Source organism: Pempheris klunzingeri, chromosome 6, assembly GCF_042242105.1.
Source record: "Pempheris klunzingeri isolate RE-2024b chromosome 6, fPemKlu1.hap1, whole genome shotgun sequence".
NCBI classification, from domain to species: domain Eukaryota; kingdom Metazoa; phylum Chordata; class Actinopteri; order Acropomatiformes; family Pempheridae; genus Pempheris; species Pempheris klunzingeri.
Window position 1 is genome coordinate 9,662,775 of NC_092017.1, and position 13,921 is coordinate 9,676,695.

Here is a 13,921-nt window from a genome sequence, read left to right on the forward strand (position 1 = left end):
GGTACTTTGATTTCAACACCCCCTCCTTTCAACACGAAACACTACTACCTCACCACCACTACCTCACCACCTCCATTATGACAGGAGGGTAATCACAGGACTCAGAAAGAGCAGAGAGCCGCAGAGGAAAGAATCAGGACTGCATGGAATGGGGGATGGTGAAAATGATTTGAGAGAGAGAAAGGTAATGTAGGCAGAGGAGGATGGAGGTGAAGACATGAGGATGAGGAAGAGCAGACAAAAGACGAGAGGGAATCATGAAAAGTGAATGTGGAGACCGTTGATAGTGGCTGAATAATTTAGTCATGAGGAACACTGAGGAACCTGGGAAGTGACCGCACGCACACACACACACACACACACACACACACACGTTCGTGCTTGTCTCCCTCTGTGACTTGAGCAATCACTCCAATCTCACAGCTAAATGACATGCTGTGTTTTCCCTGAGGAGCTACATGATCACAAATGCTGCCATCTCTTATATCAGAATTCAAACATATTCCCTGCCTGCTCCCTCTATAATGTCTAATTCAAAGCTTTGAAAAATAGGCACTTTAAAACCAAGTGGATGCTCCTGCAGTTTGTCTGAACACTAAAACTGGAGGGAATAATTTTGTTATGTATAAAAAGGTATGCCCATAAAACGGCAAGGACATGTTACAAGAACGGAAATCAGATTCATTTTTGATTTATTTTCTCATGCAAAAACTGCTAGTAATTGTATAGTGGAAAAATAAGCAAATAAAAGCCAATAATAAAATGAAAGAAATTTGCTCAAATGTACGAGACATATAAATCAAAATGCAATGAAACTCAATCTTCAGGAAGTTTCTGCAGCAATGGTGAAGAATTAGTTTTTCTCTCTCATACTCATAATCATAATAGATTATTAAATTAAATAATTAAATGTACATGCAGTAATTATGTAAGCAATGGATTTGTGCCTTAGAAAACACTGCTGTGAGACACTAATCCATAATACACAATAATAAAGATTTTATTTTGCTAGTTCATGAAGTGCTTCTATTGGCTGAAAATACTCCATCCCCTTAAGGAGACAAGAAACAATTAGAGTTTCAATACAGGAACAATAACAGTGAAACTGTCCAGTGGCTCTTGTGTTTTCTGTGTGAATGTTGAGGACTGGCACCTGAGGCGTTCAGAAATGGAAAAAGCACGCTGAGCGATCATGCAGAAACCTGATTTGTGTGGGATGTCAGAGGGGAGAAGAGATGATGATGGTGATGAAGATAGCAGAAACAGACGGGGAGCACAAAGGACGATCAGATGGCAAGTTGGCTGACTGAGCTGCTGAATGGCCGAACCCAGTGAGGCGGTGGAGATCCTGACAGTTTAAATGTACCTACCTGTCCATACTGCTTAACATACAAGATAGGTAGAGCTTTCATACTTTAGATTTGGTCTTTAGCAGCGTGTCAGCAGCTGATGAAACAACTTACTTTCACTTGGCCACACCCTGGAAGCCACTTGTGACTGCACTGCTGCAGCATGTTTCTGTGTGGTTAAACCTCAGGATGTGCACAGTGCCACTTCACTTCATGCAGCGCTACAGGCACCCTGCTGCTGTGTGCATCTCCTCCTTTTGGAGCATGAGCTGGGCGTTGGCCAGGGCCGGTCAGATGAGAGGGCTGTTAAATAACTGAGGGAGCTCTTTGACTAACCTGTTGGCCATTAGGTTTTCTCATGCCACATTAGAGGGTGTTTGATTCCTGATAGGAGACACCCAGTAGGAGTGCGGCCAGGTGGGAACATTTCTATCTGTACCTGTGATCACTGGCTGCACTATTCATCCTCCACCTGACACTCATACATTCATTTATAGCTGTGCTTTTGGGCACATTTAGACGTGCCAACACGGCACTGATGTGATCTGATCTGATTATGGCCACTTTAGTAGGGCGATTCTGTAGGCTGAACACACGCAAACTGCAAAAGCTTTAGTTGTTTTTCCACACAAAATGGACAGCTGAGTGTGTCTGAGGCCTAGTTGATGATCACATTAAAACAGGAACTGCAAGGTGACGTTGACATGCTGTTATCACTCTGCAAACACTGCAAACCAAACTGCACACTGCAATACACTGTGTTTAAAGACACAGTTTGACACTTTGGGAAATACACAGATTCATTTCATTGCTGAGAGTTAGAGAATTGAAACCACTCTCATGTCGTAAATATGCCAAATGTGAAGCTAGAGCCAGCAGGCGGTTAGCTTAGCTTAGCACAAAGACTGGGTCTGTCCGAAAGAAAGAGAGTGCTAGCACCTCTAAAGCTCATAAATTAACATGTTCGCTACCTGTTGGCCAGGCGCAGCAACATCCAAGAGTCTTGTCATTAACATGAGGTTGCCAGGCAACCAGAAAAGACTCCAGGAAGTCACTGGATGCCACCAAGAAACACATCCAGTCCAACACATATATCCCCCTGCTTACCCTTTCTGTGCTAAAGTAAGGTTAGTGACTTTCACATTATAAAGACAGTTCAGACATGAAAGTGGTGCCAAGCTTCTCATGTAATGCTGCACGAAAGGAAATAAGCAGATTTCCTAAAGTGTCGAACTATTCCTTTAAGTAGGTGCGCCACTCACTGCAAGCAATCAGTGCACACGCTCTTATTTTCCTACCAGTGTGAGCTGCTACTTCCTTTCAGCGTTCCCTCTGTCAACATCTCTGTAGGAGAGCATCATATAGCTCAGTCCTTGACTTTATCACCCCAAATACATTATCTATTACAAAAATAGCTCATATTAGCTAATACACATTAATGCTAATCAAAGATGATTTGATGGCTTCTTAAAAATGTCAAACTCAAACAGATGAGAAGTGATGGGAGCTAGGCCTAGTCTGGACTTACTTACTTACATCTTAACAGGGATAACACCTAAAAGAATTTAACAGTATAAATGTCTGTGTGTGTGATTTGTGCACATGCTCGTGTGTGTGTACTACTTACAAAGTAGATATCTGTGATTGGCACGTCATCGTCATCATCGACTGAAGCCTGGCTGGTGCACCCTGAGCCAGACACCTGGCTGGCCCTGTCTGCCTCCACCACCACCGTGGGACTGGAGGGAGCTTCCTTGACTGCTCCTGGAGAAGAGGGAGCGGCTGGGGCAGATGAAGAGGACGCTGCTTCCGGTGCTGATGAAGACGTGGAAGATGCTGCAGTGGCGGCGTCAGGGGCCTCTGCGCCAGCTACTTCCTGAACCTCACTGTGGGGAGGCGGAAACGGGATTGTTAGAGAGTTAGAGTAGACCCCCTCCTCCCCTGAATTATGCCGTGGGCTACAACTTGAGTCCAGCTTTTGTTTAGATGTTGGCAAATTGGCACCATGAAAATAATGCCGAATTAGCTATTAGCAGTTCGTGTAAGGAATTTACCCACTGATGTAAAGACATCTACAACTGGATTACTTTGATGCTGAAGTCAACGTAAAAGGCGATGATTCTCAGGGAAATTGAAGTGTCTTTTTGTCTAGGATTTCTAACCGGATTGATTTACTAGCATTTCATTGCGATGAACAATAACTATGTGACACTGAATCTACAGTGTGTGTGACAAAATAAACAACCTGATAATCCACACACACACAGACCCACTCAGAAGTTAGTTGCCGACTTAAAGAGCCATCGATTGGGTCAATTGCTATAAGCCACTTTCCTGCAGCGGGGCAGAGGGACAGGACCAAGCTATTAGGGAAAACTGGCTCAAGCTAAAATTCAACAGCTGTGTGTGTGGGTGTTTGTGGTTTAGCTGCTTAAGCTCTAAGATTTGCCAGCTGGCTCTGTGGTGCCACAATCCTTTATTGTTCCTGGCCAGATCATCATCTATTAGGAAGGATTTAGGCGCATCCACAGTGCTTTCTCAGCTTCTGTGTTTGAGATTAGCTCCTCCAGAGGAAAAGCCCATCAGTTGGCCACTCAGGCAAAAAAGCTGAGTTGGCATCTCAAAGTGAGAACTGATTGGCTGAATGAACGAGAGGGATAGGATGGGGGTTGCCATGCAGAAAGTCTATCTTTTACCCTTTCTCTCATTTCATTTAGACATATCTTTAAAAAAACCTGTACATATTCTGTACCTTTGTCTGTCTGTGTATCAGACTCCCCATCTTTCATTTGCTGCTGTTCCCTTTCTCTATATTTCTGTTTTTCTCATTTACACCTCTCCCCGGGAAAAGGAAAGACTTTTTTTTTTTTTTGTCTCGGCCCAGTCTTTCTTCATGCATTATTTTCTTTCTTCCAGTCAGCCCTCCCATTCTGCTCAGTCCACCCCATCGTTCTCTCTCCACACACCCATCCAGCCAGCTCTCCAGCTGCAGGTGAGTTAGAGGCAGCTTGGAGGAGTCCGCTCAGTCAGATGGCTAATTCAGTCGCCTGTCGCTGCCTCTGTTGCTCTCACCTCCCCCCTCTCTACTCCCCACTAGCTCCTTCCAGACCCCTGGGCCATATGTCTAGCCACCGCCTTCTCGGCATCAGACCCAATTACTCAGTTGGTTTCCCTCTGCAATCACACCCTGATCCAGACTGACCTAACCCCAGCGTAAATGTGAGCCACACTGCCATGTTCCCATCAGCTCTGTTTAAACTTACTTTATTTCATGTGGTTTACACAAGCTGCTTTTGTTATGTGTGTTTTTGAGTTTTGTCTGCACGGCTGTTTTCTCTGTCTGATGCAGTCTCGGTTTCAAATAAAGCTATAATTCCACACCAATAAACGTTAATTAAAACCCAGGTTGAAATATGCAAAGTGTCATGTCACTCCGGCTTTATGGGAGCAGCCCCAGGCACGCAGGCTTCCTGCCCCACTGCCCTACTTCTACTGACTGGTTCCCCCATGTCGGGGATCTTTCTGCCCCGTGTCTGCCTCCCAGTGTCACCCCATAAAAAACAAACACACTGCTAATGCACACAATACAAATTTACATGCATGTGCGCACTCTCTCATAGCCTGATTACTTTATAGAAGACGCCTGCTCCACAGAGTGCCTGCAGCATTTGTCTGTCTAACAGGGCACCTCGGAGTCCTCTAAACAAATGGGTCAAGCTGCTTTCATTGTCGATCTGTGTGCAATGTTAGACACAATGTGTGTGAGACTGGTGAGCCCAGGTGAGACACTGGCAGCAGGTTATTTATAATGCAGCGTCAAACTGAGTCATATTGGTGATTGGAGTCATGATGGACTCATTACAGCTCTACAGCTTATCTATTCTGTATCGGGGTCACATACTGAGAATATACGACAGAGCTGACTCATTTTGTCACCGTTTACAGTGTGCATCATGGTTATATTTCTGGTTTATTTGGTGTTTGTGGACACATTTTTAACATTTTGCAAAGCTGCTGTGTGTAAAGGTGTGCTAAACATGACAAAGAGACATTTGACTTTTTTTTTTTTTTTAAATAATTATTGGTTTGTTTAGATTCCTGTAAAGTCCACCACAAAACAGACTTTACATGATGCTATGCTAACACTTTTGGGCAGTAAAGCTTGTACTCCACTGATTTAGCACTTAGCACTATAACATTGTTGGTCTCTCGGAGATCCAGGAACCCAGAGATATTTGTGGTTGAAGGCATTCTTCTTCCTTGTCATGGCTCCTACATTACCCATGATGCCACTTTGGATGTGTTATGCTAGTAGTTGATGTAGCCTCAATCAAACATTATATCTATGCTAAGTGCATTTGTCTCCCTTATGTCTTATGTGTTTCATTTATTAGATCAAATGTTTTGATGAGTCATAAAATCATTATTGCTGTTCTGTTCATGCTCATGTAGTGTGTCCTTGTGCTGCTGGTGTACCTGGTTTCAGGTGAAGGCTGAGGAACTGAGATGGTGGGCTCACTGTCGTGTCTCTTCAACTCCACCTCCACTGTGATGGTCTGCTGATCCTCCTCACGCACACGCAGCTCCTCCTGGGTCCTAAGCCCACATAAAATAACACGCACAGAGGAAATGAAACGCATGCCAAAAACAAACACAGCCACATCTTAGCAACGGGAAGAATGGGCCTACTCATAAACACACCAACCAACTGGCTGACCTCACATTTTCTCTTCTTCCCGCCCACCACACCCAGAAATGTCTCATGCTGGGAAAACATGAAGCTAGCAACTCTCAAAGCTTTGCAAAAACAGCTCCGTTAATCCTGCTTAAAAAGGTTTATGAAGTGAAAGTAGCATTCATGCTCCCGACTCACCTCCCGTCATGGCTGAGAGACTGGGTGTGCCTCCTGGAGACAGAGGACACAGTGTCAGTGCAGGCTGTATATGAGAACTGCAGCAGCTAGCTAACATGAAACATATTGGTGTGGCTCTTAAAGCATCAATTTTCTTTGGTTAAGTTGTAATTTAAGGGTTTTAGTCAGATTACCCCAACAAAAGAATGATCTACTATAAAAACAAGACCTGTTGACACAACATCATATGCTATTTAGTCGCAACATGGCTCAGACTGCAATTGATTGGATGACTCCCAGTGTATTTGTGTGTGTGTGTGTGTGTGTGTGTGCGTGTGTATTTGTGTGTGTGTGCGTGTGTGTGTTTTAGCACCTGTAGCGGGGGTGCTCGGCCGTGTCTGAGGGGGATCTCTCGGGGATGGACAGAGAAGTGGTGGAAGAGAGAGTGGTGGCAATTGACGCTGTTGTGGCCTCCTCAAACGATGGAGGAGTGCATGGAAGAAGATCTGGTCGCCCTGGAGGAGAGAGAGAGAGACACACACTCACACATACATATCATTATTATTTATCTCTAAAGTGATGCTCTGCTTGTGTTGCCTTTTGTTTCTCACGGCAACAGCTATAAGCCTGTTGTCTTACACTTCTGTTAAATTCTGATAACATCTGCATCTCTAAATGGCCTCTGCTCATCCTATCTGTGTCTGGTTATGACGGGCTAAGTCAGTGTTTTGCAACATTGTATACTGGTGTCATTTACCCTCATCTTCCAGCGTTGGGAAGCTGCGAGCACCCCTCAGGTCGTAGATGTTCTCGTCTCTCTCAGAGGGCAGCTGGCTGGCTGACCAGGCTGCACCAGGACCGGCGCATTTAGGCACTGACAACGACACACGACCCTTCTTGGACGGAGAAGACTTCAGAGCTGAGGGACAGTACACTGTATCAGTGAATGAATTCAGCCTGTTAATTAATGGCAATGTATTTCTGAATGGTTACATTCACTGGATCTCTGGATGGTGAAGCTACAACACAATAAAACTATTTAAACTGAGAGTTGAAGTATAGATTAAAAAGTTTTCACTCCTGTGCTGTTACAAAGAATTGTGTCTGTGAAAATCCTTGAAAAGTGATGAAAAAGAAAACTGCATAAGGATCAAATTGATGTTTAACTCTCACAAGACATGAAGCAGCACCTAATAAGGCAGTTAGCTACTGTATCTTAATTTCCTGTCAAGACTCTGCAGTAAAAGAGACAAAAGAATCTGACATTTGCGTCTGTGGCTCTTCCCACACAGCCCTGTTTGACTATATAAGGCAGCGCCTCGACGTAAACTGAACTCACAGGAGCTCTTCTTGAAAACCATGCTGCTCATGAACTTGAAGAACCTGTCGGCATAGAAGCCTGGCCGGTGGACCGATACCGTGTCCTGAGGGAGAGACGGAGAGATTAATGAGACAAACAGGGCATGGATAAAATGATCAAACCCACGCTTACAGCAGATTAAACTGTCTATTAGTCCCTTCAGTGTCCCATTTCAGTCACTCCTTTTCTCTGGGTCAAACCACCAGAAAGACCAACACAAACAATAAATGACAGACAGACACAGTCAGACAAGGCTACAGACACGTCTCTTCATTATTTATGTGGCAGCAGACTGAGATCACTCTGCCAGCACACTGACAGATGACACTTGGTGTTTGGTTTAGACTGACAGAGGAAAGCAGGGATGGAGAAGCCTGAGGAAGTGTAGTTTCTATCAGCTCTCCATATCAGCATCACTAGACTTCACTATGAGTAACATATTTGAAGGCGTGCACCTGACTGAGCCAACTGTAAGACACCGAGAGGAGTAACCATGATCATCAGCAACGGTGACGCACAGGAGCCTGTTATTGGGTTGCTATATATATATATAGTGTGTGAGCGTGTTTCAGAGTGGGAGAGTGGAGTGAGTAAGGAGAGAGCAAGGGGAGAGGTTGATAGGACTGTTTCTATCTTGAGAACAATCTGCTGATGATGGACAGATGAAGAGATGGGAGGTGTTTCAGAGATGAGAGATCTGGAGCGGAGAGAGTGAGGGCGCTGTACAGTATACTGTCTGAGAAAAATAACATCTTTACAAAAAGTCAGGTTTGTGAGCAATTAAATTAATCCTTGTGTTAAATTATCACGGTGTTGGAATTCCTGCCAATAAATGAAAATAAGAGGGAGAACGCTGAATTCCTCCTTTATGAGGTGCTAATCTTCATGGCTCGGGTATTGTTTGTTTACGGAAGTACACTAAAAATGTGGTGGTCTTGAGATTTTTCAAAATATACAAATTTATACAAATAAAACAGTAGAAATATATGTATGGCTCAGGTTCGCACAACACTGAGTGTCTCTCTGTTAGTCACACTTTAATAAAGGTGATTCAATACAAGCTAATCTCAGTATTGGTTAATCATCATGACAGTAATATAAAAGAATGAGAATTAACTTATATAGAGTACGTGGCTATATTATAATATTAGCTCAATAAAAGACAACTGTAGCGGGAGATAGGCGTGTAATTCATTCATTTGAGTAATCCACATCCCATCTTAAAGCTGACTTCTAATAATCTTTAATACACCAACACAGCCACAGACACTTAAATTATGACTTCTTCAATAGCTGTGTGAAGTACAGGGAGGGCAGACCTACTGGGCCAGGAGGATATTATACAGTTATCAACACCGTTTTAGTCTCACAGGTTGAAAGAGAGCAAAATGGGAAAGAGACAAGCTGATAGAAAATACACACAGACAGACTGGCTGTTCTTCAAAACAGTGAAGGTCGCCAAACGCCAAGGTAATAAAATTCCTCACAGACACAAAGATATGAAAACAACAAAAGCCTGAGGCTTTCGTTTAAAGGATGATCACGTCTGGATAATGTGATACTGCAACAAAAGATGGATTTTGAGGATATATGTATTGAGTATGAGCTCCTGTGTGAGTGTGTGTATACTTCATGTGTCTCTATGTCGACAGCTACTAAAAACTCACCCCGTCATGAACCAAAGCCTTCCACGTGTGCTCCAATTTCTTGATTAGCCTGCAGGGACAAAGAGAAGCACAGTTTAGCACGGGGACGCAAACATGTCTAATATAGTAGGGTCATAGGTAAATGAATATACTTGTCATGCCTGCAGGCTGAGGTCTTAAAGTGTGCTGTCTGAAGTGATTAAGTTGTTTCAATGTGTGGGTATGTACATGTTATTTGACTTCCGTCTCCAGCCTGTGTCGCACTGTAAGATGTACAGCCGATGACCTGTGGTTATCGAGTGTGATCACATGACTACTGTGATGATCACCTGTAGGACTGCAGGATGTCGATGATTCCGATGTAGAGAAGAAGTCTCTCCCCTTTTCCATTGACAGCTGGGATACCGCCCATCCTGAAATGAGAGGCAAAAATTTTTAAAGAAAAGTATGTCATGAGTTCACTAATTCATGCTCTCCCACTCTAACCTCACTTGGACTAAAGCAACTTCCTTCACTCCTGCCATACTTTAAATCCTAACTGTCTTCATTTCATAGCTCGCAGCTTTTGGCCTCCAGCCGTACCGCCGACCTTTTAATCTGCAATGAACCTGCACAGCCTGAGATCTTCTCGTATGACACTACAGACGAAGGGGGAAATCTCAAGTTTGCCTTCAGGGTCATGTGAAAGTGGAGCAACCTCCTTCAGAGTCACCTTTTAACTCTGTTCCTCAAGTCTTGTTTTATATTACTTTTTCAACTACAATGGAAAAACAAATGTGCCCACTTGTGTAAAAAAACCCTGCAGGTGTTGAGAGTGTAATAAAATACCTTATCTATATCTATAATAATATCTATAATTGTTTGTAAAACATTGTGTGGCAGGTGCAGTTTCAAGCACTAAAAGCAGTTGATGTGGAGGCTGAAGCACTGAAAGGGTTTGAAGTGTGAATTAAAGTTGAAGCACTGAAAGTGTCAGCATTAAAGGAAGTGGGAATTGTTCAAAGAGCTGAAGAGGGAGAGCAAAGTGTACGTACTACCAGCAGTTGAACTTTCAATAGAAGATTAATGGATGAAAACAACTGAATTAGTGCTAATAAATAAAAGTTGATTATTCTTAATGATTGTTAATTAGTGATTAATGTGATTATTGTTCCACTTTCCACATTATTATCATTATAGCATCCCTTTGTTTCTGAACTCACGTGTCGTCAGTGTCGATGGAGCCTCCGCAGGCGGCTCCTCCCTGGATGGACTCCATGGCTGTGGAGTACAGGGCCTTCTGCTGGGCCACGGGCCTCTTCTCATCGCTGCCGCCCTGGGAGCCCTCCATCTGCCTCTCCCTCTCCGCTTGGTCCATGTTGTGAACCCCGAGCAGCAGACTGTAGTCCATGATCTTAAAGCTTTCCAGCACCTGAGCAAAGGGCACATGCACATTAAGTGTGTGGTGATTGACAGACATGTGAGGTATAAATCTGGGTGAAAGCTTTTATCCAGAGTGCCTAACAGTGTCAGCAACGGAGTGAATGAGAACTGTTACACTGGTTACACTGTTAATGCTATACAGAAGACACCGCACATAGTGATGCACAAGCATGCACACATTAGTAAACAATGTATGGAGATAGAGATAGAGGATAGCCAGTGTGTGCATATATACTCCCTCCCTACCACGTGCACTATAAAACTAAGTGTAAGGTGGTGATTTATAAGACAAGCACAGGCCTGCTACCAGACCAGACACCGTGTTAAACCTATTGCTCGTAACAAAGCTCTAATTTATAGTGAGGGATCCTGGGAATGCCAAACACTCTCATAAATACTGTTTTCTCTCTCTGCCTCCTTCGCTCCATCCTCATTCCATCCACGATACTCTATTATTAATTAGGGCACCTAAATATCCTGTTTTTTCCAACTCTTATCCATTTCCTTTTTTGGAGGTTTTGGAGGTTTTTACTACCTCTTCCCCGTGGAGACACGGCATTATGGCATCACTTTATCCTTCCTTCTACCCTCGCTCTAATCCTTCCCTCTAAGGATCTCCCTGGAGACTCTTGATCAGGGTGTTATATGGACCCTCCTTCAGAATCAGTAAACCACCCTCGCCATTTCCCCCTAAGCACGTGCTCCTTCCTTCCTACCATCACTCTTGCCTGTCTGTCTCAACATAAAACTAAAGTGAAGCAAGGGGAAAGCCTTTAAACAGAATGTATCCTCTCCTCTCATCTAACTCACCAGGCAGTCTCTCTGTAGGGTCTTGACCAGCGCGTTGTAAGTGTCCTGGTCCAGCATTAGTCCATCCTGCAGGTCTTGCATGAAGTCCAGGTCTTTGAAAGTGGGCCTGGCCTTCTCTCTTTCCTTCTTGGATGCTCGCCTCTTGTAGGTGGAGCCCTTCAGGTCGTACTTGAGGTGCATGGTGACTACGCGCGGAAGGACGTTGTTCATCACCACCACGCGGATGTTCTTTCCACCCGACTGGACGCAGTAGAGGCCGAAAAACTTGGGCAGCAAAGTGCGAGGGTTCTGATTCAAGTTCTGGACAAGGAGACAGAGAATGCAAAAAAATCTCAATACATGGCTTTAAAAGGATGTGGAGACAGGACTTAACATTGGAGGGAAGTGATTTGAAGTGAGAGGATGTAATTCTAAAAAAGGTCCAAGAGCAACATGTGCCAAATGAATACTTTCTTTTTTTAAACTTAACAGGAGGAAAAAGGTTAGCAATTTATTTGAAAGTGCTCTTTTTTTGGTGGACAAAAAGGGACAGGAATGTTCATTTTAAATTTCAAGGGGCCTTTAAGGATTGAAAGAAATACACAGATACACACTTCGTCTACAATTCACACCAGTAGGTCATTACATAACAGAGAGCAAACACAAATCAAGATTTTTTTCAGAGTGCTATGAAACACGGAAGCGGTCAGACTCAAACTGTGATTATATTTCTGTCCAGTTTGGGTACAATCCAGCCCCAGTGCGTCTAACCAGAGTAAAACGGGCACTGCAGAGAAAATAGTGGACACTACAGCCAATTTTTAACCATTTCAATATGAAAATGTGATAGAAATTAGTGTCAAATCATGCTTTCACAAGCCACCTCTCTTGGAGTCGTGAAAATACATGTCTAATCACTGTGGATTTGGATTTGAGGATGCTTCCTTGGATTTTAGGTAATTGTGATGGGAACAGTCTGACTTTTTAATGACCACATGAGTCACTGATTATTAGAGAAAATAACTGAAAATAATTGTTGCAGCCCCACAAAAGACCTCTACATTTAAGATCTAACTCAAGAACATGTTAACATAGCATGAAGTACATACTATAAAGTACAACACAAATTTGTACAACATTACTTAAGAAGGGACCTAATGTTCTGCTTATCCAAATGCAATTACAATATTCACATAGACTAGACTCTCCCCATCACCGGTCTGCCCTGAATATTTCAGTAGTCAATCCAAACAAATGAGGTTAGTCTGGCTGGGTGTTCAGTTAAAAACCAGCTTTGACCTTGGGACCTGGGCCAGCTCAGCGCCATTAGAGAAATGAGAGGGAAGAGAAAGAGAGAGAGAGAGAGACAGAGAGGGAGACAGAGAGAGAGCTGTGGTCCATGTTGTAATAACAACAATAACAATATTTGGGTGTAGAAATGACTTTTGGATGTGAAAGAAAGAAGGACAGACAGAGGAGAAACGAAGGATAAATGTGGGAGTGTGGCTAAAAGGCTCAGTACTTGTGAGGAATGACCTTCAGATGAGAGAAACTGGTAGAGAGAGAAGCAAAATGATAGAAAAGGAGACTGCAGAGAGAGAGAGAGAGAGAGAGAGAAAGAGCATCCTCTGCCCTCAGCCACACGCGACCCTTCTGTCAATGTTAAGAGGCCAGAGCAGAGACAAGCCGACAACACAGACACGTGAGGGAAAGGAGAGAGAGAGAGAGAAAGGGAGAGAGAGAAAGCAGAGGGATGGAGCGCAAATATGAGCATGAAAGAAAAGCTGGAGAAAGAGTCGGATTAAAGCACGGGGCAGAGCGAGAGATGAAGGAAAATGAATTACACAGAGTGTCACAGCAGCAGGGGGAGTGATAAGATGTTGAAATGTGAGAGAGGAAGAAAAGATTGGGCATTTAATAGAGGGGCGAATGCACAGAAGGGAGAGAAGTGGCAGCAGCAGTGGAGTCGGTTACATCACTGTGATCTGTATGCTGCCCAGAGCCAGACTCCTCCGCCAGCTCACCACCGTCAGCCAGTCAGCTGTTGAAGACATGCAGAGCTCCACCAATGACTGCCTGCATGTTGTCTGTTATGTTTGCTACAACTAAAGATGAGCTTGTGCGACTGAAATCAGGCTTTGCTGTTTTTTTATTTTGATCTTCACATCTTTGTGAGTCCATAAAATCTAGTTTTTGCTTGTGTGTCTGTGCTATTCTGTCTCTGTTCCTCAGTCCACACGCTGTGGCCTCGGGCTACAGCCACCCTACATGAGCCTGAATCTCTCTACTTTCATTAAACGTCCTTCTTAGACCAATTATACCTGCAGAAATGCTTCAGAGCACAACCAAAACTGCCCAAAAGGTCACAGCAAATGTGCTGAGCCTTTAACGTCCTTAAATGAGTAAATGAATTCCTGCAGTGGTCCTTGGCCACGGCTGTCGGCACATGAATAAACACAAAGCTGCAGGCCGCGAACCTTGACGAGGCTGGAATGGTACCATG

General features: G+C 43.8%; 1 protein-coding gene across 1 annotated transcript in view; it reads right to left on the minus strand.

The window, feature by feature from the left end:
• The window catches only part of pip5k1ca (phosphatidylinositol-4-phosphate 5-kinase, type I, gamma a), a 41,954-nt gene that overhangs the window by 3,597 nt on the left and 24,436 nt on the right, over positions 1–13,921 (minus strand). The window contains exons 7-16 of the mRNA XM_070831601.1: positions 11,440–11,739; positions 10,410–10,618; positions 9,537–9,620; positions 9,229–9,277; positions 7,541–7,625; positions 6,959–7,120; positions 6,575–6,716; positions 6,223–6,255; positions 5,826–5,945; positions 2,977–3,235 (exon numbers count right to left, since the gene is read on the minus strand). Coding sequence (XP_070687702.1) covers positions 2,977–3,235; positions 5,826–5,945; positions 6,223–6,255; positions 6,575–6,716; positions 6,959–7,120; positions 7,541–7,625; positions 9,229–9,277; positions 9,537–9,620; positions 10,410–10,618; positions 11,440–11,739 — 1,443 coding nt within the window. The remainder of the gene's footprint in view (positions 1–2,976; positions 3,236–5,825; positions 5,946–6,222; positions 6,256–6,574; positions 6,717–6,958; positions 7,121–7,540; positions 7,626–9,228; positions 9,278–9,536; positions 9,621–10,409; positions 10,619–11,439; positions 11,740–13,921) is intronic.